Source organism: Barbatula barbatula (assembly GCF_947034865.1).
Source record: "Barbatula barbatula genome assembly, chromosome: 22".
Classification (NCBI taxonomy): Eukaryota; Metazoa; Chordata; class Actinopteri; order Cypriniformes; family Nemacheilidae; genus Barbatula; species Barbatula barbatula.
Window position 1 is genome coordinate 10,481,575 of NC_136785.1, and position 23,423 is coordinate 10,504,997.

At 38.7% G+C, this 23,423-nt stretch overlaps 1 protein-coding gene across 10 annotated transcripts in view; it reads right to left on the bottom strand.

Annotated features, from left to right (window-relative positions):
* nrg2a (neuregulin 2a) overlaps positions 1-23,423 on the bottom strand; it is an 82,346-nt gene that overhangs the window by 2,161 nt on the left and 56,762 nt on the right. For 2 of the 10 annotated variants that reach the window (XM_079486413.1, XM_079486414.1), the window contains exons 4-9: positions 18,727-18,847; positions 12,349-12,416; positions 4,934-5,036; positions 3,994-4,117; positions 3,675-3,802; positions 2,652-2,876 (exon numbers count right to left, since the gene is read on the bottom strand). In XM_079486413.1, coding sequence (XP_079342539.1) covers positions 2,652-2,876; positions 3,675-3,802; positions 3,994-4,117; positions 4,934-5,036; positions 12,349-12,416; positions 18,727-18,847 — 769 coding nt within the window. Of the gene's footprint in view, positions 1-2,651; positions 2,877-3,674; positions 3,803-3,993; positions 4,130-4,933; positions 5,037-8,312; positions 8,337-11,994; positions 12,054-12,348; positions 12,417-18,726; positions 18,848-23,423 lie in introns of all 10 variants that reach the window. The other 8 variants (XM_079486412.1, XM_079486411.1, XM_079486410.1 and 5 more) reach the window with 5 other exon arrangements.

Genomic DNA, 23,423 nt, shown 5'->3' on the forward strand with positions numbered 1-23,423 from the left:
TAATTCCCAGCATTACAATTGTGTTATTCCAATATTTGATGGGCATACTATTATAAAACAAATAAATAAATATATATAAGGGATTCTAAACTTCTGACCGACCGGCAGTGTATATAAAAATTATTATATCTTGGTCACAGTCCTAAAGTTTAATCGAATGAGAAAAACAACAGGGAACATGGTTGTGACCAGGTGGAACTCAGATGTTCTAAATTCTTCTTAGACTGAAAAGCTGGAAACCATGTCTCATAGGTTAACAGTATAGAATATATATTAAACCCCACCATGCAATGGCACTAGACAAATGATAGTGTGTACATTAAGACAAGGCAGCTGAAAGCTCAATAGCAAATGAGAGCAGAAGTATACGCTCCAGAAACAAATGAGGGCCACGTCAAAGCTCCTGTCCAGGCTCAGAATCTAACTGCTGCACACAACACAGATGGATGACTGCGTTTGCCTTACAACCTCGCGTCTGTTAATACGCATCCCGCTGCACTTAATCATATAAACGGAACATTTTCTTGAAGCATTTGACAGAAAATGTTGGTCTGAGAGACTGCGTTCGAACTGAAGCGCATGAATAAACAGCCGCTCTTCTGTCACACATGTGAAGAGCTCGAGAGCAGAGTCAGGCACACAGCATAAGGAAGAAAGGTGAAAGGAGAGAAAGCGCAGAGCAAAACATGAGACTCGTTTCACCCCTGAGATAATGTGTTGTTCGGTTGTTGTTGACTTAATGAACCCCGTACGGTATAAATCCTCCCGCTTTGGCCCTCATACGGCGGCGTGGGTGTTTTGCAGGCGAGAGATAACTGTAAATACAGCTGGCCGTGGGCTAGATCCTCTCTGCCTCGATACAAAAACAGCGTATCTGGAACATTGCGTGACCCTGACTCCCTCTCTAACACTCTCAGCCAGGCCAGAACATCTGTGTACTGTATTATCATGTATACAGTATATAGTCCTCAACCACCTCCAGCGTGCAGCATCCACCTGGAAGATAGGACGGTAGCTGAATGAGTGGCAGAACACCCACAATACAGTAGTGAACCCTCAGGGCCTCGTCTAGGCCCTCTGTGATAAACTATCGTAAAAAAATTATATTTAAAAACAAAAACATTATTTACAATAAAAGAATTATATAAATAAAAAATGTAGCCACTAGGAGTGGATTGACCAATTTAACAATGTCTTTAGTTATTTTCTGGATCTTGACAACAACAATAACCATGATGTCTATGAGGAGGCCTGGAAACCTCTTGGAAGTCATCTAAAATATCTTTATTTGTGTTCCGAAGACGCCAGGAGGTCTTAAACATGTTGAACATCACGTGGGTGAGAAAAAAATAACACAATTTTGATTTTGAGATGAACTTTTCCTTTAAGGGCGCGGCGGCTTGAGTGTCAAGTGTTTTCAGCAAACCAGGCACCTCAGCTCCAACCACATCCCGACATCATTTGTCTTGTTTTAAGAACAAAAATGTAAAATTATGTTAGCTTTTCGTTTAATTAAATATATCAGGTTTTAAGGATGTTTACATAATTGTTTTGTAAAACGAGACAAAACTTCATAAAATTGAGCTAAGTAAAATATTTATTTCTCTCCTTTTAGCTAGACACATTTTTCTGACTTATCCAGCAATATATTTTTGTTAAATATTATTTTTCTCTATCTTTATATCACCTTTTACTGACCTGCAGCCAAATATACTGCAAAAAATGAATTTCCTACTCATTATTTATATTTCCAGTACAAATATCTAACAATTCTTAAATCAACAGAAGGATAGTGACCCATGAAAAAAACTAGTAAAAAACTTGTTTTCTAAAAGAAAATATAAAAATAAACTAATAAACTTTATAATAAAATAATTTATCCACCGATACCGATAGCTGATTATTCAGAGTCATATCTACGGATATTGACACAGATTCTCAATATAAATTTTATATTTCTTAACTTTCTGAATGTTATTAATTCACATAATGACTATTAATATTGAACATCAAACTGGTGATGTTTCTTAACATTTTCTATATACAGAGCACTAATACATTGCATTTTCCTGTCCTGTTTTAAATGACGGGATCTATCGGCTCTGATTATTGACTGTTTTTATACTCTCGTCCAATTAAAAAAATTAGCATTATTGACCAATATATCGGTGCATTTGCATGCCTACTTGCTTCGAAAAGCAATAGTTTGTTTAGAAAATGTATCTTAAGTTTAGAGTTTTTATATATTTGCACTACAAAACTGGCTGTTATAATGAGACCATATGGGCCATTTAAAAAAACCTCCCAATGATCTGTCAACTCGAAAAAATAACACGCAGGGTCCAGAAAGATCACAGAGAGCAAACTTATGTCTTCACCATCCCACCCAGTGCATAGATCCCTCACCATACCCATGTAAAACACAAACTGAGAAAACCCTGCTAACATCTTCCCTATCCTGCTTATCTCTAGTAACAAACCACAAGTGACACTGCTCTTGAACCTAAACATTTGCTATTAAATCTTTCATGCCACCTGTGCCAGTCTCCAGGGTTAACGGAGACTGCACACTTAACTGCAGTAGAGTCTTACTGCACACACTAAAGCGCTTCTCAGTGCCATGGCTACAGATAGGGGGCGCTGAGGCACACCTGTCGCTATGCGGAGAGTCCCCGAGCGAGTCGAATGAGTCGCCGTACTGCAGGGGTGGCCGGTGGGGCTCAGTAAAGCCACAGTGTGCGGCACGCCTGGCCCGCGCCTCCATGCACGCAGGACTGTTGCATTTACTGGTCCCCACTGAGGATGACATCATGCCGGAAGGACAGTCGGAGAGGACGCTGTCTGTTCGCTCCAGACTCCACGTTCTCCCCTCTTGTCTGAGAAAGAGAAAGAAGGGAAAGGGAAGGAAACAAGGCAGAAAAAGTGCACAATAATGGGCTTAAGCCAGTGGTTCCTAATGTGTGGAGGTGTTTTTATTGGAACATTAATGTGTCTGTATTCAATTTAATTTCTAAAACTTAAAAAAACTGAATGTATTGTTACTTATTCTAGATAAGAGGTGTAATTTAACAAAATGTAGCTTTTGATATTTTAGTGATTATTTAACATTATATTAAACGTTTTATGGAATGTAACTTTTATAACTTTACACCTTCATCATTCGCTCTTGTTAAATGACTTAATTTGTACAATGACACTGTCACTCAACATTATTAAGTGCCAACATCTGGCAAAAATACTTGGCAACAGCAATGACTGATGATCAGATTATGGCGGTGCGTAACATGCATTTTTTAAAGAAGGGGCTTGATGGAAAAAGAATGGTCTGAACCACTGCCTTGACCCATGTGTGCACGAGAAGCCATTTGAATGACAAGCGTGAAGTGGGAGGTCTGCGAGCGATCACAGTGAATAACCCCCGAGTTTCTGTTCGCTCATTCACACCTGTGCCGATTTCATTCTAAATAGAGTGAAATATTGATGGTGACTCAGATTCCACGTCGAGTCGCACAGACGTGTGCAGAAATGGGAAAAGAATGCTGAATAAGATGGAAACAGACGCTTGAGTCAGGTAGGGGCCAATCGGAGCGTGACCTTGGTTCTTGATGAGTAAAGCGTGGAGTTAAGACACACACACAGATAGCTCAGTTGTGGTAAAGCCCGAAAGTTGGTACCTGTGAGTGGCAGAAAGGGCCCGGATTGTGGAGTGGTGAGACCTGGAAGACTGCCGGCTGTCTGGAAAAGGAGCCTCTGGTCCGTGTCTAATGACCCTCTCGGTTGCCGGAACGTTTTTGGAGATGTACTACATTAAGAGGAGAAAAAGAGCAAGTCTTTATTTACATGTGCCAGACACTTTGATACAACTAACAGTACATTGTTTAAAGGTCCAGAATACTAATTTTGGAACAGTATGTGTACAACCTTTGCACTCTTATCGCTTAATGCTACTAAAACGAATATTAAGTACATTAAATAGTAAGAAGAGTGACGTACATCTACCATGGGTATCTCCTCAGGACCAGGGCCTGGGTGATTGGGTCCATTGGCCAGGTTACGGTTTGGGTGATCCACATACATGTTATGCCTCACGTGATTGTGCATCTTCTTCCTCTGTTTCCTGGGGGGGAGGCTACAGTGAGGCAGTGTCACTCTCTCATACAACGGCCCACAAACACATTCAACATGTCACACAGTTTAATACTGTGATCTAACATCACACAACTTCTACTGTATTTACAAATCTTTACATTTACCAATGTCACTGTAGACATTTGCATGTGTACTGTGTGTGTCACTTTTGACGGAAATATCTAAGACAAAGTTGATATTTAAAGCTGCAATCCGTAACTTTTTTGGTAAAGAAAAGTAAGTTCAACCAACTCATTTAATAAAGAAGCCATGTCTTGATGACTGACTGAATCATTATATGGTCTAAGTCTTTAAAAACGGAATAATGTGGGAGAGAAAAAGCAAAAAGAAGATGTAAGTAAAGGTTATTGCGCAATACAGTATGCAACATTACTTACAGTACTGCGATACTACCATTTAAAAATAGAGCGGCATCGTGGGTTTTTTGAAGCTTTAGCATCGCAATGCTACCAAAGCACCGGTACACCGTGCAACCCTATAAGTGTGTGGAGCAAACTGCAATTTTATGTTGCAAACAGAGAGGACGATCGAGCGGCAAAGGTAACAGATTGCAGCTTTAAAAGGGATAGTTCACCAAACATTCCACATTTACTATAATAAAATATGGTTAATATTCCTTATCGTATAAAACATAAACATTTTCTTTGGAAATATAAACACTATAGATGAAATAAATGAAATGTATGCGTTTAAATTCAATAAAATCTTATCTCAGGTGTGCCTGGGTTTAAAATGGTTGATAGTAAAACATTTAGAAATGGATATAATGCTGCTGTTTACTCACTTGGTTTTGCAGTAGGCCACCACACAGACAATGCCCACCACCAAAAGAGCCACACATATGCCGGTGATTGTCAGGACTCTCTTCTGATAGAGCTCCTCTGCCTCTACACAGTCCCACACACGCAACACAACCAAAGAACCATCAGTCTCTTCTCCAACTAAATCTGTTTCAAAGCCTCGTAAACACTTCCCACTGCTGCTGTGATCCTCCTCCGCATCAAACGGTAAATCTGAGACGTATCAAGTACAACTCGGATGAACGTGGTCGGCATTCAGCGTGACTCAGATCACGCAGAAGATCAGAGAGATACACTCTTATTAACTCCATGGATGTGAGGATTAATCACAGGATAGAAGGCCTCCACACGGGGATCTACACAGCAGTGGAAAGTGCTTGCGCGAGGAATAATTCATTATCATGGATGTGAGGGTATGGGTCTGTTGCTCAATGATCTCCCAATGGGCCCTGATGAAAGTAGTACGTGGTTCCATGGATGGCTTCCTCCACTGGAGGGCATTGTAATTCAGCTCAATTTATCAGCTCAGCCTGCATTCCTGAAGAGGCAGTGTCAATATATCATTGAGATTTTTGACTTCTAGAGAACAATATCAGAGAATCCTTAAAACAAGATACTTTTGAAGAGCAAAACTGCAGTCATGTCATGTGTATGGTTCTTATTTGAACATATCTTGGACATAATTTCTTCTTTTATGAAGCATAAATGTCAATATATTTAAACTTAAAACCAGAAAAATTGACTTGACTCAAAATAAAAAAAAATCTTATTTTTGGAAACCCTTTACAATAAGGTAGTATTTGTTAATGCATGAACTAACATTAAAAATGAACAATATCAAAGCGTGTAATTGTTTGTGTTAATTTGAACTATTTACTAAAATCAAAAGTTAATGCACAAGGAAACACCATAAACAATTGACGCTAACTGTCAATTAACCAAGATTAATAAATGCTGAAAACTATATAAAACTATGTTAACAAATACAACTTTATTGTAAAGTGTGACTAATAAACACTTATAATCTTACATAATCTTGTCCCTTAAATAAATGTATCTTGTTCATAGGAAGTTCAGATATTTTTCAAGAAGAACAAAAAGATTTAGATAAAGATTGAAATTTTCAGACGGGCCGATCACATTGAAGCACAAATACTATCACCGGGGTGATTTTGTTGGCCTGGCCAATATAGTTTATTTGTGATTCTATAATCAATCAAAGCATGGATGTCAAGCAAACTTTACAACGTGCCGAATGTTGGGACATTTTTCAAACATCAAACCACAAACTACGTCCAGCCTTTTGTATTTCCCTTGGAAATGAGCCTTGGATTGGTCTCGCGGATCTTCCAAAAGCTGTGAAGGAGTGAGGGCTTGTTTCTGGGGAATATTTCATAATCATTAACAAAATAATCCAGCTGCCGTCTGCTCTTTATTATAGTTCAATGGTCAGTGAACATTATTTCAAAAGGACCTTATTTGTGATATTAAACTACGTGCTATAAGCTCGGCTCTGAAGGAACGTGACTTTATAAAGTGCCTTGTTTACATGTACCGTAAAACGGATCATTTTCAAGGGAAAACAGGGGCTGTTTTTATAAGCAAAGAACAGACGATTGGGAGAGGTCGTATAAACAACATAATTATGGTACTAATGCAGTTTGGCATGCTAGGGCACTAAGATTCAGTTTTGTAAGCCCGGCAAAATCAAAAACAGAAAACAAAAGAGATACAGCGTTCAATGTTGAACCGTTATAAAATACAGCTGCAGAATTGTCATTGGTGCAGGAGAGGAATGGCAAACTAGCGTGCAAGAATCGAGGGGGGAAAAAAAGAGCGAAAATAATTGAGCGAAGACAACAGGAAAAGCTCAGGGAAATGAGAGAGAGAGAGCAGATGGAAACAGAAAAGAGGAGGAAATCCAAATGTTTGGTTTAAGAAAGGCAAGAGAGCTCTTATCTGCAGCGCTCATCCTTGTTGCGTCGAAATAATCTGAGCTGTCAATCAAGTCAGCTCGATCAGCTGTGCGTTCAAATAAAATAAGCATTACATCATTTCAATAAAATCCTAGATGACATGGCCAGATGTAGTGTAGGGATTTGAAAACTCAATCCCACTTTACGCTTCAATCAGTATATTCGCTTTGTTTTACAGTAAAATCTAAACATCCTTAAAACAAGATTTGTTTACTTGACAAGCTAATTTGTGTAAGACAGACATCCTCTTGTTCTTAAAAGCATCCTCCTGTTTTTAGCGTTAATCTAACAAAATTCAGTACGGTTTATAATTGAAACAAGAAGAAACTATTTGGAAACGGCAAAAAATTTAGATTTTCCTAGGCGGCTATATTCTCTCTCTTTCACTCTAAAAAAATGATATAAAAATAATAAATTATACTAAATCTTTCCACCGATACTGATAGCCCATTGCCCACAACCGTCTCTACCGATAGGTTGGTGGTTATATTACCTCTCATTAACTCAATTCTGTAGATTAAATCCATATTTCTTAATCGGCCCTGATCATTGGCTGTTTTCAAAAGCCCATAGTGTGAAAAATTGCTTTTATCGACTTTTACCAATTATTGGCCGATTATCCGTGCATCTCTAATAAATTAAAAATAAATGTCTTAATACAAAAAATGCAAGATTAAATACATTTATATTGTTTCAAATATGTTCACATTTGTACTGAAAAAAAAACAAGAAATCTGCCTCATAAAGCGTTTGCGACTGAGTGCATGATGGAGAATGTTGACACAATCTGAGCCAAGATTTAAAAGGTGTAACATTATTCGATTCAACACTACTTCAGTCTACATAAATCTTCCTGAAGCAACTTGTTATGTTTACCGTTCAGTAAATACATGATTGGTGCGTAAAACTGAAGAAGGTTTCCACGAATCTCCCCCGCAAAATCAGTAAATGTGAGTCACGAACGTGCAAGTTGAATAAAGCTTGCATACGACAAACACCTGACTCACTTCCTGCCTCTTTATGCTCCTCCAACCCACAAAAATGGTTTATATCAAGAGTCCTACTTAAAACGTAAATAGTTAAATGTGTTTAATTTGTGAAAGATTAGTACGCACGCTGACACTAAAACTAAATTTACAGCTTGTTTTTAAAGGGTAAAACATGTTGTGCCATCAGAAACGTCGCTTCTGAGGAGATAAGGGCTACAGATAATGCATCTCGAGCCATCTCTTAAAAAGAGGCTCTACACACAGAACAATAACTGATTGACAGATTTATTTGTTAATCAATTTGCTCATTTGCTTTAGAGTCCGGAAGGAGGCTAGGAAGGTGTGTCAAATAAAATGAAATCTACACAGTTCAATCGGAGTGAAGGATTGGTCCATACCCATAAATTCAATCCCGAGAGACTCTGCCAGTGCAAAGAGTTGATAATTGAGGAGCAAAACCAAAGAAAGAGAGAACAAGGAAGAACAAGGTTTAAGAGAGAGATAATCCACCGAACACAGGAACACACACAGTATGGGCATCATGAAAGAGCTATGAGATTTCTGAACACATCGAGCCAATACTAAGGGTATTATGTACTCACATAAGAATAGGTTAGAACATGCAGGTTAGAGCAAGTCTGAAATCCAGGTTTTTATAACACGATTCAGGATTAATGGGTAAGAGAACGGATGATTATAATTACGAGTCATAGAAATAAATGCGATTAAAATCATCCAACTACCATCTAGCGTCAAACTAGTACTTTGTTCCGGTGTTTATTGCATGAATTAAGATCAGAAATTTTAGCTAGGTTAGTTTTTTTTATGAAATCAATGTCATTGTGTGAGCTACTGTAATTCACAGGGCATACTGTTAGACACGTATATTAATGTTGTTTTTTAGGGGTTACATCCACTCGAAAAAGAATATAACTATTTGTATTTAGTATAAGTATTGCAAACAAGACAGTTTCCCTAAAAAGAAGCAAGTATGCAGGAATGCAAATAAACTGATATACATTCAAGTGTTCACTGTACAGAATATCTACAGTATGATGTGTCTTACCTGTGGGGTACAGAGACAGTTGATATTACTCATAATATACGTTAAACAGCGCGTTTTTGTGTTTGTGTTAAATGTTAATCACAAGATGCTATGTACACTTTGAGATGTGTATATTAGTAAAACATGCAGTCATATGCAACAGACATTGCATGGCTAAACAAAACAAATAATGCATTTATTAATCAATCAATTAATTTATTAAATAATGATTTGATTCCAGGCTTAGCCGGAGTCAGTGATTATTCCAATCTCACATCTGAAGTCAAATGGGGAGCGCAGAGGTAGTATTGGAGCTCTGCATGTCATAACTGGAGCGTTGTCGTGCATCAGGATTTTTCCATTATGAAAAAGGGTTATTTTCATTGAGATGGCACATTTCTAGAGACAGCTCACATGTCTAATATTAACTACAGGAAATCCCCACTGTTGTCATGACAACACACTTTCATAGACCTGTGCCTGATATAGGTCGTATAGACGTCTGAGCAATGAGGTAGGCTTTTTCTTTTTTATGTCATGCAGGGTCCTTTTTTTCTAAGGCTAGTCATATTTTTTATGCACGTGTCTGTAAAATAATGGCTGTGATATTTTGATGTCAAAGATGGCACATGCTCATTATAACGAGCTTTTGTTCAATGCATTTGTGCAGTTGCCACTGCATGCTGGGATAAACTAAAACGGGGGACACCTTCTTTTCTGCCTATGTCTACATGTGCCTATTGTAGTACATTTAAGTTTACTGTTATTTACCCTTCCTAGCGTCTGAAAGCTTCAGTACCAGCGCTATTTCAACATCCAATGTTTGCTGAAAGACATCCATTTCCAGACCTCCCAAACTGAACAGTATGAAGAGGAAACCTGGCTGTTGACAGTGGAAAAGCTAACAATCCACGATTCTTTGGCATGCAAAGACATGATAAGCTATCCACGACTCCAGGTAAATAAATTATATCACGAAGCGGGTTATGCCCATGTGTCACATTATGAGTTTTATTGTTTTACTCCGCTTTAAGTGTTTGTTTAGGAACAGCTTGTCAAGTCGATGCCGATAGCCCTGTGGTTAGCGTGCTGACATATAGTGCCACTGCACTGGCGGCCCGAGTTCGATTCCTGTATCGAGCGTCATTTGCCGGTCCCTCTCCCCTGTCTCTATATCCAATGCTTTCCTGTCTGCTCTCCACTGTCCTATGGTATTAAAAAGGCAAAAAGCCCCTAAAAAAAGAACAGCTTGTAAATTATTCACACCGACAGAAATCCGACTTTATAGCCGATGGTGTAAGTTTTATCAACAAAGATCCTTTGTGTTCAACCCAATATTTAATAACAAATAAATACATGTTAAGATTAAGATCAGGGTAAAATATAAACAGTGGCAGCATAGCAACGCTCTGGAGAAAACAAAGACCTGATTATATGCACTAAGCGGACACAGGCAGGAGCCAATAGCTCACAGGCACGAACTGTCAGGTGCAGCCATCCCCTACCTCCCTCTAATCTAGGTGTTATTCTGCAGCTGATGAACATGAGTGTTGCAGACAGCGTTGTGTAGCCTTAAACGGTTAGAATGTGTCACCTCGGGGAAGTGGAGCTGTTTAATTTCACGCTATAATTGAGGTGTGGATTTTGAACTGTGAGGTGTGCGCGATTTGTGACAGGGCGGCGCGAGGGTAACAATGGTGTTCGCATGTGTTTTCAGTTTTACACGGCACGCATTTCTGAATTGCACACATTTGTGAAACTATAGAAGGGTGTATAATATGTATATTAATACGGACAAAAATGGGTTGGAAAGATGGTCTCAACAACACATTAGATCTGTACAGGTAAGAATGCTGTTCATGCAATTTTGGTATAGGGCATAGATCATTTATGATTTAGTCTCTAATTGCATTCCAATATTAGTGATGCTAATGGTAACTGTGCGAATATTTAAATACTTTAAATGTATATATTTAAGTATAACTATTTAAACATTTAAGAAAACACTTTCAAGTATTTTCAGTTTTTCTGAATTTAAAATGTTTGTGTTCAGGTTAAAATGATCCTTTTTGTTTCATTCTGTTAAATACTAACACTATTTCTCCCAAAATTAAAATATAAATATTTTTCTATTTGCATTTATTTGCAGAAAATGAAAACTGGAGAAACAGGTCAAAATAACAGAGAAGATGCTTTGGGCTGGGTTTCTCGAAACCTTCGTAACACTACGTCGATTTTAAGAATATATATCGCTACCACCCTTAAGGTATAACTAGAATGACGTAGCGTTAATAAGGTTTCGGGAAACCCAGCCCTGTATTTTTTCAGTCCTCAAATACGGCAAAGAATTTAAATTCACTTTTGAGCAATACAGCAGTAATATGCGTACACAAGTAAAAGATTATACGTGAGGAGCTTGATTTTTATCACAGTTTTCATGTGTCTTGTCATGCTGTCAGTCTTTCACATTGCTGTTGGATGACTATGTCATTCCTGAGGTTTGATTTTGTTGAAATTCAGCAGAAACTGGTTGTTTTCTGCTCTTGTAAATATACATTATATAATAAATAACAGGACATTTGCACAGCAAAAATATTAGGTCATATTTTATAATCACTAATAAATATTTATTATTTTAATGACATTATGTGCTCTAGCTGGACACTCTTGTATTTATAGTTAGTAATATTTGTTTTATATGTTAATTATTAGGAGTTTCTTAGTATCCCGTTCGTCTTAGTATTCACTTTAGTTCTGGATTTGATTTAATAAACTACATGCAATCATACCTGCACACATGCGTCACTCATGATGTTAAAGATCACACTGCTTCTATTGTCAAATCTACCATTAACCATAATGCAATTGGGTAAATGACACAATGTCCCGAATAAAACTGATTAATTTGTTAGAACATGAAGCAGATTGTATCATTACAGATCATTCCATAACATTACAGAATAACAACCTCCAAAACAGCATGCACAACAGACAGACAGACAGACAGACAGACAGACAGAAAGAAATGGACATACGGTAGAAACTGGCCATAACGTAGGTTTGACAGCGATCACCAGTAAAGTCATTTGGACACCTGATGGAAAGAAACAAGACCAAGGAGAGAGAAGAAGGAGAAATGCAAAAGAAGAGAAGAGAGGGAAAGAGAGAGAGGCAGAGAAAAAGAGAGCAGAGGAAACATGAAATTAGAACCTCAGCACAATAATGGACAGCAGAAGCAGAGGGTCCACTGGAGCACCACTGTGTCTGATTCAGGACAGACTGAAGCTGGCGAGTCTCGGGAGGCAGAGGAAGGTAAAAGCAGAGACAACAGTGGTAACCCAGTGACAACCAGGCTTCTGTTTGCGGCTGCGCGTAGCAAGTCAACATACTTTTGGAACCTCTTAACCGCAGGGGCTCTGTCTGCAAGCACCGTGGACCGAAGTATCCATCCGGACATCTGGGAAAGGAGGAGAGGTTGAACACATGACACACACACAGACATCACAATACAGAGATTATTATGCACAATAACGTGCGGATAGCATCTACACTGAAGCAACTGGAGCGACAATCCGGAGAATGTTGAATAAAAACTCTGCAAAAAAAAGCTGTTTTCCAGTGACAATATCCACATATTCGAAGCAAGAATTTGTAATGATAATTATAACCTTTCTTGGTAATTCAATGAAAGATTTTTAAAAGCTTACTAAAAGGAATTGTTCACCTAAAAATAATTGTCATTTCAAACCTTTATGACTTTCCTTTCTTCCGCAGAACACAAAAGAAGATATTTTAAAGAATGTTGGTAAACAAACAACACCGGTAACCATTCACTGTGGACTCTGAACCAATACAAGTCAATGCAACTCATTTTTGGGTGAACTATCCCTGTACGCCAAAACTGTATGATTCTTTCATTCTCAACGTTTCTGACTTCTTTCTCCTGTGGAATACATGAGGAATTTTTCCTTTTTTACATTTTTGCCAAGCATCCTTCATTTGAATCCTTCCATTTTAAATGTTTAAATTTCATGAATTCAAGGCGTAAAATAAATATTTTGTTATGAATTTTTTCGCAATGCAAGTTAAGATGATACGAAACAACTTTCAACCTTACACTCAAGCTGTTTGTGTTTGCACATAAGCAGCAGTTTCTAATACGGTTGCCTGATTATGACACGGCTGTCATTCATGGATTTGATTGGCCAATTATGCACATTCATGTAATTCCAGTAAACAAATTATAGCTCATCACTGTGTAATGAACGTTATGGGGCTAATGTTTTCATACGGCTAATTCCTCTCTGTAACCGCTCTAGTCAGCTATGACTGATGAATGGCCACCTTCAATTTACAGGACAAACACAAAGTTTTGTCCTTCGCCACCAGTCTATAACCTAAACGCAGTCTCGTTGCTTTTCTCAAGTTTGACCGACGGCTTGACTTACGAGGTACCGTTAAAAAGCACTTATGTTGGCATTTGAAATGTGAGGCATTACACGTGACATAATAGACGAGGCACACACACGAAGCCTTTGGTGAGTTTATAGAGTGTAAAATGAGCCAAGGTCGAGGCCGTAACCTCTTCCCCGGGACGAAACAGAGCCATGTCGCTGCCAGGCACGCTGCGGAACACAGAGATGTTAACATCCATCAGATGCTTCCCTGGGAATTACAGAGGAAAGGTGGTAGAGCACTTTGTAGTAAACTTTAGGTAAAACACACACGTTATTTTTCGAGGAGAGGTACGTTAGGGACGGACCAGAGTCAGACATGTTTTAAGTTACAGGTACGCTGTTGAGGAGAGGGGTCAGAGGTCATGGAAACTGTTATCCTGCTGAATAGCACCACAGAGCCAGACTAAAGTGTAAGCACACGTGTGTCTCAGACATGAGAGCTCCTCAGGGATCAAAACTCCTCGACGTTTCTTCATTCGTGGCATTCTCAAGCACATTCTCTTAAATGAAAAACAGACGCCAAACGTTACGTTTTGCTTGATTAAAGCGTACAGTTTCAGACTTGTCCTTGTGTCTTTACCTTGAGTGTATGCGGTACTGTAGTCCTATTTCCAGGTTGTTGAAAATAGGATGTAAGCTCGGACAGGCGTAATTGAAATGTTTCTTTAAACCTTGTGATCTAAAGGATGATGGCTAAAAGCATGAAATTATTTCAGTAGATGAAATAAATTATATGTACTTCAGTATTTCAATACAGTCTAAAATGCACTCCCATAATGTTGGTTTTGTCTGCAAAGCTGTAACCGATCTTGAAAATCCAAAGAATTTAATTTGAATTTATCATTTAATTCAATTTTTACATATGCCAATTTCTCCCAGGCTAGATATCTCTCCCTACAGTAATGCATTATTCTGCTACACGTTAAATCTCTAAAAAATGAGAAAGCTTAGAATACAAAACTTTTTAATTTTTACATTTTTTAAAGAAACATATTCAAACTTAATCTGTGTCCCTAGTTGGTAGCAACTAGTTTAGCTGATGCCCAGAAAGTCCAGCTTCCTCTCAACAAAGCCGCATGTTCGCCTCAACAAACACTCACACACATCTGTCCGAGAAGTTCTACAAAGGCGGCGCGAGAGTAAAAGAAAGAGTATTTGGCCAGAAGTGGGCCGTAAAAGTAAACCTGAAAAAGATAAACATTGTAATATTCCAAACAAGCCCGAAGTCAGGAAAACAGATACCAGTTCCAAGAATCCAGGTGCAGGTGGCCAAACTGTATATCGCAGAGAGCAACACATCCACAAAAGTCTGGCTCTCACCATGCTGGGAAGTTTCCACGTGGCAATGCGCCACACACGACAGAAATGACGAGTTATAGCGTAATTCATATTTCAAAGACACCCAAAGCCACTTCAGTTTCACGGTAACAATGTTTGGTTAATTTGGCTTGCCAATTAAATACATCTTTAAGAGCTTAGGTTGCAATCTCTGCTTGAACTGAAAATCCTGTCATCTTTTACTCACTCTCTCATCATTTCAAACCTGTATGACTTTCTTTCTTCGGCAGAACACAAAAGAAGACATTTTGAAGAAAGCTGGTAACCGAAAAATAGCAGTACTCATTCACTTCTATTGTATGGATACAAAACCAATGTAAGTCAATGGGTACTGCCTTTGTTTGGTTATCAACATTCTTTAAAATATATATTTTTTGTGTTCTGCACAAGAAAGAAAGTCATACAGGTTTGAAATGACAAAAGGTTGAGTAAATGATGACAGGATTTTCATGTCGGGCTGAACTATCCCTTTAAAGAAAGTATATACATCTTAAGGTGAAATATACTGTAATAAAAATAACTGTAAACAGAAAAACAGAACTTAAAGATGAGATTCTTCAGACTGCTACAGTAGTTATGACAACATCTAATCCTGTTTTAAACACACACCAGTCTCTAACCCGCACCACGGCCAGATCCAACCTACACTATACCATCCAAATGTTTAGCATCACTTGACTGAAATGTATTTTGTGATCTTTAAAAACTTCAATGCTGTTTACAAGCATCTCGGGTGAGACCTGAAGAAACTGACTGATAAAATGCCAATGATGCTAATTCGATGCAAATGGTAGCTACCTTGAAGACACTCAAATATAACGTAAACTCCCTTTATAATATTGCTTTGTAACATGTAAATGTCAAACCAGACATGTCAATACAGCTTTGATCAGGAAATGGATATGGCCAAGGGAAACTTGTCTGTCGTTCGTGTCCCGTTGCCCTCCTTCAGGTCAATGAGAACGAGCTCTGTAAAATGAGAAGACCAGCACTGCCTGTAGAAGTCCATTCTGACCCCGAAGTCTTCACAGTACTCCTATACTGTCTGTGAACCTGTCAACCTCAATCAAACCATCCTCGATTTATCCACCGTATATGACGTTCTCATGGAAATAAAACCTGATCTCTTGATCTTGGTTGTGTTTCATAATAAATGTGCATCGGAAGACAAGTACCGTCATTATAAAGAAAGCCTTGGAGGCAGCTGTTTCTAAGTACGTTCCCTAATACTCGGAAAGTTGAATGCAGTCAGATGGCATGTAATTAACAACAAACTCAGCAAAACCCACTTTCCATCTGAATTTGTCCTTCATGCACAACACACACACACACAAAATAAGAAAAAGAGCAGCTAAACAGGACCAAATCCAGTCTGGGCCCCTCCGTGTACGAGGGTCCATGAATCTCCACAGCCATTCCTCTCTGTTCTCCAGCTCTGTGCTCTGTCCTGCTCTTATGTAAACATGACAGGGGTGTCGATGTGGAGCTGCTGTAACTTGGCAGGCAGTAAAGTACTCCCCCCATCATCCCAGCAAGAAAATAATTATGGCCGAGGTCATTTATTACCTCGTCCTTGCCATCACATATTACTGTATATGTGTGTGTGTGTGTGTGTCGGTGGAACTTTGTTTTTCAAAGGAAAAAAGCAGGCTGATAAGAGGCAGGCCATACCGCTCAACCCGTTCAGTAATTCCTATGGAAGCCTGGCCTATATTGAACGAGATAGCTTCGGGGCAGCAATTCCCGGCGGGCCTCGACTACATTATCCGACGTTTCTGGACCCGTGCCTCAACCCATGAGGGAATTAGCTTTTGTAATTGAGTTATTGCTCCCTCCAATTTGTACACAACCTTTTGAATGGCTATCGCGGGCTGTTCGTTCGCCGAGAAGTTTCCCAGGTACGAGTACGCACGCACAAGCTATGGGCTGAAATACCAGGTGCACTCGTAACGTGGCACAACATGCGGTCTGAAATTGATTTGTTAAAAAGAAAGAAAAACAGCACCTTTGACTCGGCGATCTCCGCCACTCTTGCTACAACAAAAACAGATCCATATAAAGCCCAGATGCTGTATACACGTGCACACACACGTGTGACACGACACGGAGGTGCTCCAACTTGTGTCTCTCGCATCCTTGTTTTTTTATCTCCCCTTCTTTGGAGCTACTTGATCGTCCAGTTGTTTTGATAATACGAGCGAAAATGTTTTTCAAGATGTCCCGAGCATCCCTGCTTTAAAAGCATCTGTGTAAATTGCCGTCTTTTTCCCCCGTGATTGAAATGTAAGCAGGGGTCCTATTTACCTCGTGGGAGGCCTCTGGCTCTCGTAAATATTTGTCTTAGCGCTAAACCGGCATGACATGGCATTTTAGAGAGGTTTGATGCACATCTCTCCAGCACGCTAAATGGGGGTTGTCCAAGTAGGCCGAGAGGGATGTTTTTTTCATTTTCCAGAACACAGACACAGAGTCATATCGTACTCATCAACATCTGCACCAATGAGTCAATACGCTGTGTCCCGGGACGAGAGGGACACAAGCAAAGACAGAGTGAGAGAGAGACAGAGGGTGATTACGGAGAAACAGATGGGTGAATTGATGGATTCCATTTGGTCATTCCTGGAAAGAGACTTGAAAAACTCCAGTTCGGGGAAAAAAGGGGAATCCTTACTTCATTTGGCGTGCAATTCTCGATCATTCGTGTACAAACATTATGAAGAAAAAATGCAAACAATCAAACATAGAGGTGTTTCCTCAACAACAGGCACTTTTGACTCGGGTGTTGATATTGTTTAATACAGATTTCTTATTTTTTAGGTTGCATGCAGGGCTGGTAATGGGGGGGAATGCAGGGAGAAGAGACCAGGGAGGGGACTTCAAGGGGAACACTGAACAGGATTTTCAACTTTTATCCATGAATTGGCCTCCAGACGGATACATTTGATACAAACAGCTGCGGAGAAAATTAAGAGACCATTTCAAAATTACTTTTCTGAATTCACTATTTATAGGTACGTGTTTAGGTTAAATGATCGTTTATTTTTCATTCTGTGAACTACTAACAATATTTCTCCCAAATGTCAAACAGAAATATTGTTTCTATTTGCAATTATTCACAGGAAATAAAAAATGGAGAAACAGGTCAAAATAACAGAAATTTTGCTCTGTATTTTTTCAGGCCTCAAATACTGCAAAGAAAACAAGTTCATATTCATTGTCAAGCAATACAACAGTCATATTTGTACATATATTTATGTGATGCCTCAATGTTTATGACAGTTTTCATGTGTCTTGTCATACTGTCAGTCTTTCACATTGCTGTCAGAAATCAAAGAACTATTTCAAAGATTAAGATTCAAATTCAAATTTTCATGACTGAAATGACCAAAATACAGAAATGTCTAGAAATGCTGATTTAATTAAAATTTGGAATGGTCTCTTAGTTTTTTACAGAAGGATTTCTTGAATATACTATGTGGTTTAAGAAAATAAAAAAGTTGTCTTAAACATAAATTACAATTATTTTAAAACAATGTCCATCTAAGTAAAGTGGAAATTGCAATTTAATAATAATAATTGACATAAAAAAACTAATTTTATAAGAAATTTGGGACTGTCCCTCAGTTTTGGCATCATTCCAAACTAATACAATAGTTTCAAGATTAATTTACTTACAGTATTTTCCAAGGGGACAACAGTGGCATTTAAGTATTGCACACCCTTAGATACAAGACATGTGATGTTTGAAGAAAATCTGATAAATGTAATGTTCTGTAAAGGAGTTTAGAAGTTGGTTTTGCTGAAGAAACACCCTTACACATTAAAATCACATCTACTACATGTGGAAGTGCTTTCAATCGAAAATTAGTTTTGGATTAGTGTAAACAACTTAGAAAGAGAGAAAGTACACAACCCTCCAGCAGAATTATAAACAAACAGACATCAGAGAAAAAAAAACAGGGTGAAACTCACTTGCAGGACAGCTGATTTATCCCATGTATGAAGTAACAGTCGCCGCCATTCACGCAATACGCCTTCTCTGTATCGTTGCATCTTCTGGCGTGACCCGATCCTGGAGATAACGTTGTGGTTACTACAGAAAAAAAGGACACAGACGTTTTAAGACAACATCATCGACAGATCATGTTGCCAAACCATAAGAAAGAACATTCAGCAGGAGCTTTGTAAACAATAAAAAAACAACAACAGATCATTGCACAAGAACCCCAAACACGGCGAGAAGATACGACGTGCTGGCTTTCTCAGATAACATTCATTACCTGTAACCGATAGTTCATCACATTAGAGCTGTAATGGATGGCTTATTTCCCGTTCCTGGCGCTTAAGTGTAAACATAGTGATAGTATTGCGATTCACTAGAACAATGGCTCTTTGGTTTCCGTCACCAATCTGGCTGTACATCTTCGTCCGGCTGGCGTTCGAGATGTTCGACAGTCAAAGATAAATATTTCAAAGAGCGCTGTGGCCCCCCTCTAAACACACAAGCCACCTGCTCGCTCTGATTCACAGGTCAGGAATGGATTCGTAATCCTGCCGTATTATCAGAGCAACGTTCCGCATGTTTTGGGAATACCGCACCAAGAGGCCAAGACAAATGAGAGGGACGGGGGTGAAAAAACTGATTTATAAACACCTAGAAATGATATTTTGACCCCAGTGATAGAAATATACTTATCCATGACAACATTTATGTTAAATGAATGCTACGTTGCACTGTTAAAAGAGAAAGACAACAATTGCCACCCTAAGGGCCTCTTTTTACCTGTTGGTTCAGACACCAGGCCTGAATTTACCTTACCTGACATATTATTTTGATAATGTGGGATGCATGAACATGTTTATTGACTTGCGAGTCAAAAGCAGAATGTGATGATTGACAGGTCAAAGTGCTTCCCACAACCACATTTCACACATACCTATGATATTATTCACCGCGGTTACCTTAAACACATCTACAAACACTCATGCTATCACCACCCGACTGATGCTTTTGCCATGCACGGGGGTGGAGCGTCTCCATCCAGTTCAAACTCAAAATGGCGTTCGTGTTCGTTTCATGTGGCTAGTCACGACGACAAAACAACATCTATATTGACACAAAAGAAACAAGTGGCACTCCTCCAAAGCTTCTGGCTTCGCATCAAAACCACAACAATCTGTAATCAAACGAGTTATTTACATCCTATCGTAAATGCAAGTACATTTACTTGAACATGTTTTTGGTCACTTCCAAAGCAACACATGCAGTGCACTAACATTGAAAATAACCAGGGATGTTAATTTGGAAGGAAACCCAGAACTCGGGTCTAGATGTTGGAGCTCAAACTCAGACCGCAAACTGAATACTTGAACGTGTCTGCACTGTTTTACTGCCCAATTTACTAAAAGGAATGCAAACATGTCAACACAATTGTTAAACTCATTGAATTGGCAAAATGTTTGCTGTTTACCAAGATTTTACAGCATCACTCCACCACTGCAGTCCAGGAACCCCAACAGGGTCTTTAAAATTCAGATTAGGCATTACTACATCTGGATATATGCCTAGTTATAACAATATTCATCATTTGATGTATTGCCATGCTACGATCAATAGGAAACACATACAAATGTCGTTTAAGTGAAATTACATTTGCTGCTTAATAACTAATGAGTTTTTCATAAATAAGAAGAAATGACATAAAATGTGACCCATTAGGACTCTCTGTCATTATTTATTCCCCACCACGTCATTCAAACCTGTACGGTGGTTTTGGGTGCATCCAATGGAAGTCAATGGGGCAAATGCTGTTTGATTACCAACATTCTTCAAAATATATTCTTTTGTGTTCTGCCAAGCACAGAAAGTCATAGAGGTTTGGATGGACATGAGCGTGAGGAAATGACGACAGATTTTTCATCTTTGGGTGAAGTCATTCCAATACGGCATTGTGCCAGTCAGTGCATTTGGCTGGCGAAAATGGAGGCTTTTTTCTCAGCCCCAATCCAACTTTAGCTATTGTAGCTACACCTACACATGACCAAGACTGTTAGTTATGACCAAATGCGTTTGCACACTAAAACCACTTTCTAAATACGTGTGAATTTTATTGCATTTGATTTATTAAAGGCAAACCATCATGGACCTCACAACTTTTCTTTAGTTATTTTTGCAATTACTTTCAAGCAGCTGGTCTGAAGGTCAAAGTATTTGTGAAGGTATGAAGTAATTTCCTCTCATGTTCACACAGGTGTCCTAGCAAAGTAACCACAGGTGTACTTTATCAATTGAACGTTGTGGTTGTCAAACCTAATGGAACAATTCAAATTGTCCCAATATGATCTCAAAATGTGAACAGTTAAAACATATACAGTAAATACATTTGCATTTAGTCATTTAGCAGACGCTTTTATTCAAAGCCACTTACAAAGAGTTCGTGGAGCAATAAGCGATATGTCATACAATACAAATTGTATAGTTTCTTTGAGCAATTTTGTGCTTAAAAGTGGCTGTTTTAACATAAAAAATTTTTGGAGGGAGTTTTATTATTTTGTTATTTAAAGCAATTACATTCATACTTGGGTAGTTGACATGTGTCATATTGTGTGACGTAGCAAATTTAAGAAAACAAACTGTTAATATTACATGTTTTATATTATTATTATAATATATATTATTATATTATTATTATATTATTAAAAAATATCTTCTTTTGTGTTCTGCATAAGTAAGAAAGTCAAAAAGGTTTGAAATGACAGGAGGGTGAATAAATACGGAATTTTAATTTTAGGTTAAACTATCTGTTTTAGGAGTCCAAAAAGCCTCTGTGTGTAACAGATGTGCATTATGAGCACATCATAAGAGCCCTTAAGATATTTTTAACAACACTATAATGTTAACTATACCCTATATTGAACAAACTGACATGCCTGCAGACTGTGTAAGATTTAAGATTTCAAAATGTATACGTTGTTTTAAGTCTCTGTTTCTCTTTGCATTGAGACATGATTAAAGTCTTGTTCCGAATGAAAAGAAAAATGTAAAAATGAGCCACAGCCTGAAATTTGAAGAGAATTGTCTTTAGTGTAGCCTCGGGCCATTGACAACACAGGCCAGACACTTACTCAAAAATTCAGCTGAGAACAAAATGTGCCACATCGCTGTCTTTCTCTCTCTTTGTGCAAATGAAAACAAAGTGCGATACAGGGAAACTCTTGTCCCAGCAGTCCAGAGCCGCTGATCTCCAATGAGGAGCAGCTCACCGTAAGCCCCCGGCAAACCCATGCACATCTGGAACACCCGACTCCAGCGTCCAAGAAAAAGTGAACAGATGTGGAAACGGTTGAATTTGGACCCTCTCTGATCCGGGTGTACTAATGTTACCACATCAGGTCACATGTGTGAAACCAGAGAACTGTCTAAGTTCAGATGTCAGGGACATTGAGTCTATGAACTTTCTTGTTTAAGAACTGTCATGTTTATGGAAGTGCATGTCTAGTCAGGCTGTGTTTGTGTATAAGCAATAATCACATTGTGTGGCTTTGGAGCTCCAAACGGTTTAAAAAACATTTCGTGCCAGTTTGTGCCTACAACACACGGCGAAGAAAATCAGTACCATTTGAGTTTGTAGAGTTTGCATGACATGAGTTTGTTAGATGTTTGCAGAGCTTAGTTTGTTTATTTGTTATTTACTTATTTCAACAGTTCGGCAATTTCAACGTTTCAAGTCATTGTTATGAAACATGAAATTCAGTTAAAAAGAAAATCACGTATGTTTTGGATTTTGAAGCTGACGTGTGTAATTTTTGAGCCAAATAATTTGTTTCACATGTTGCTTGTTATCTACTATTGATGGCTAACAATCTCTACTGAATAATAGCATTGACTTGGCTTATTAGTACTTCTGCATGTTACAGTATAAAAATATTTTTGCATCTGAAAATATAACACACTATAATTGTAATTTATGAGAAGGGAAACAGGAAAGCAGGTGAGGAAAAGGTGATTTGAATATGACAAAGCCCTCATTCTGGTGAGCACATCTTTTCGTGAGTCATGCACCACCCTCCACGCCGCAGCACAGACAAAACTGAGCCATTCTTCATATTTAAATGTTTATTTTTCAAGAATCAGTCAACTGTATGGCGTTTAATTTGGAAAGAAGGAAGCAACATCAACATAAAAAATGCAATAACACTCCTTGCAATATCAACATGCATAGGGGCTGGCAGAGATCCAGAGGGTTGCTGGGTGTTGTGTGTTCCTGTCACTCCCTCCTTCTCCTCTCCATGCCTGCTGAGAGTTTAGGCACGTCTCAGTGCCTGTTTACCCCAGATGAGGAGTAATGACAGGACGCAGTTACCTGCTCAACAAGGCTCAGTCCCTCTAGATGCTGAGATGGAACACGCACACATTAAAATTCCCCTCCTGTGAGACCTGACCTAAGAACCTCAAAGACTGAATCTAATGTGTGTTCGCTCCTTAAAATATGTGTACTTGTTCCCAGAGCTCCAGCTCCACGTTTGTATTCCTTAAACCCCTTTCACACAAACCACTGATCCCATAAAACTGCCCAAAAATTGCCAGAGTGCCTTCTAAGTGAATGCAAACGCATCCCGGATTGATCCGAAAAGTGATTCTGGAAAGGGGACCTAGTAACATTAACAGG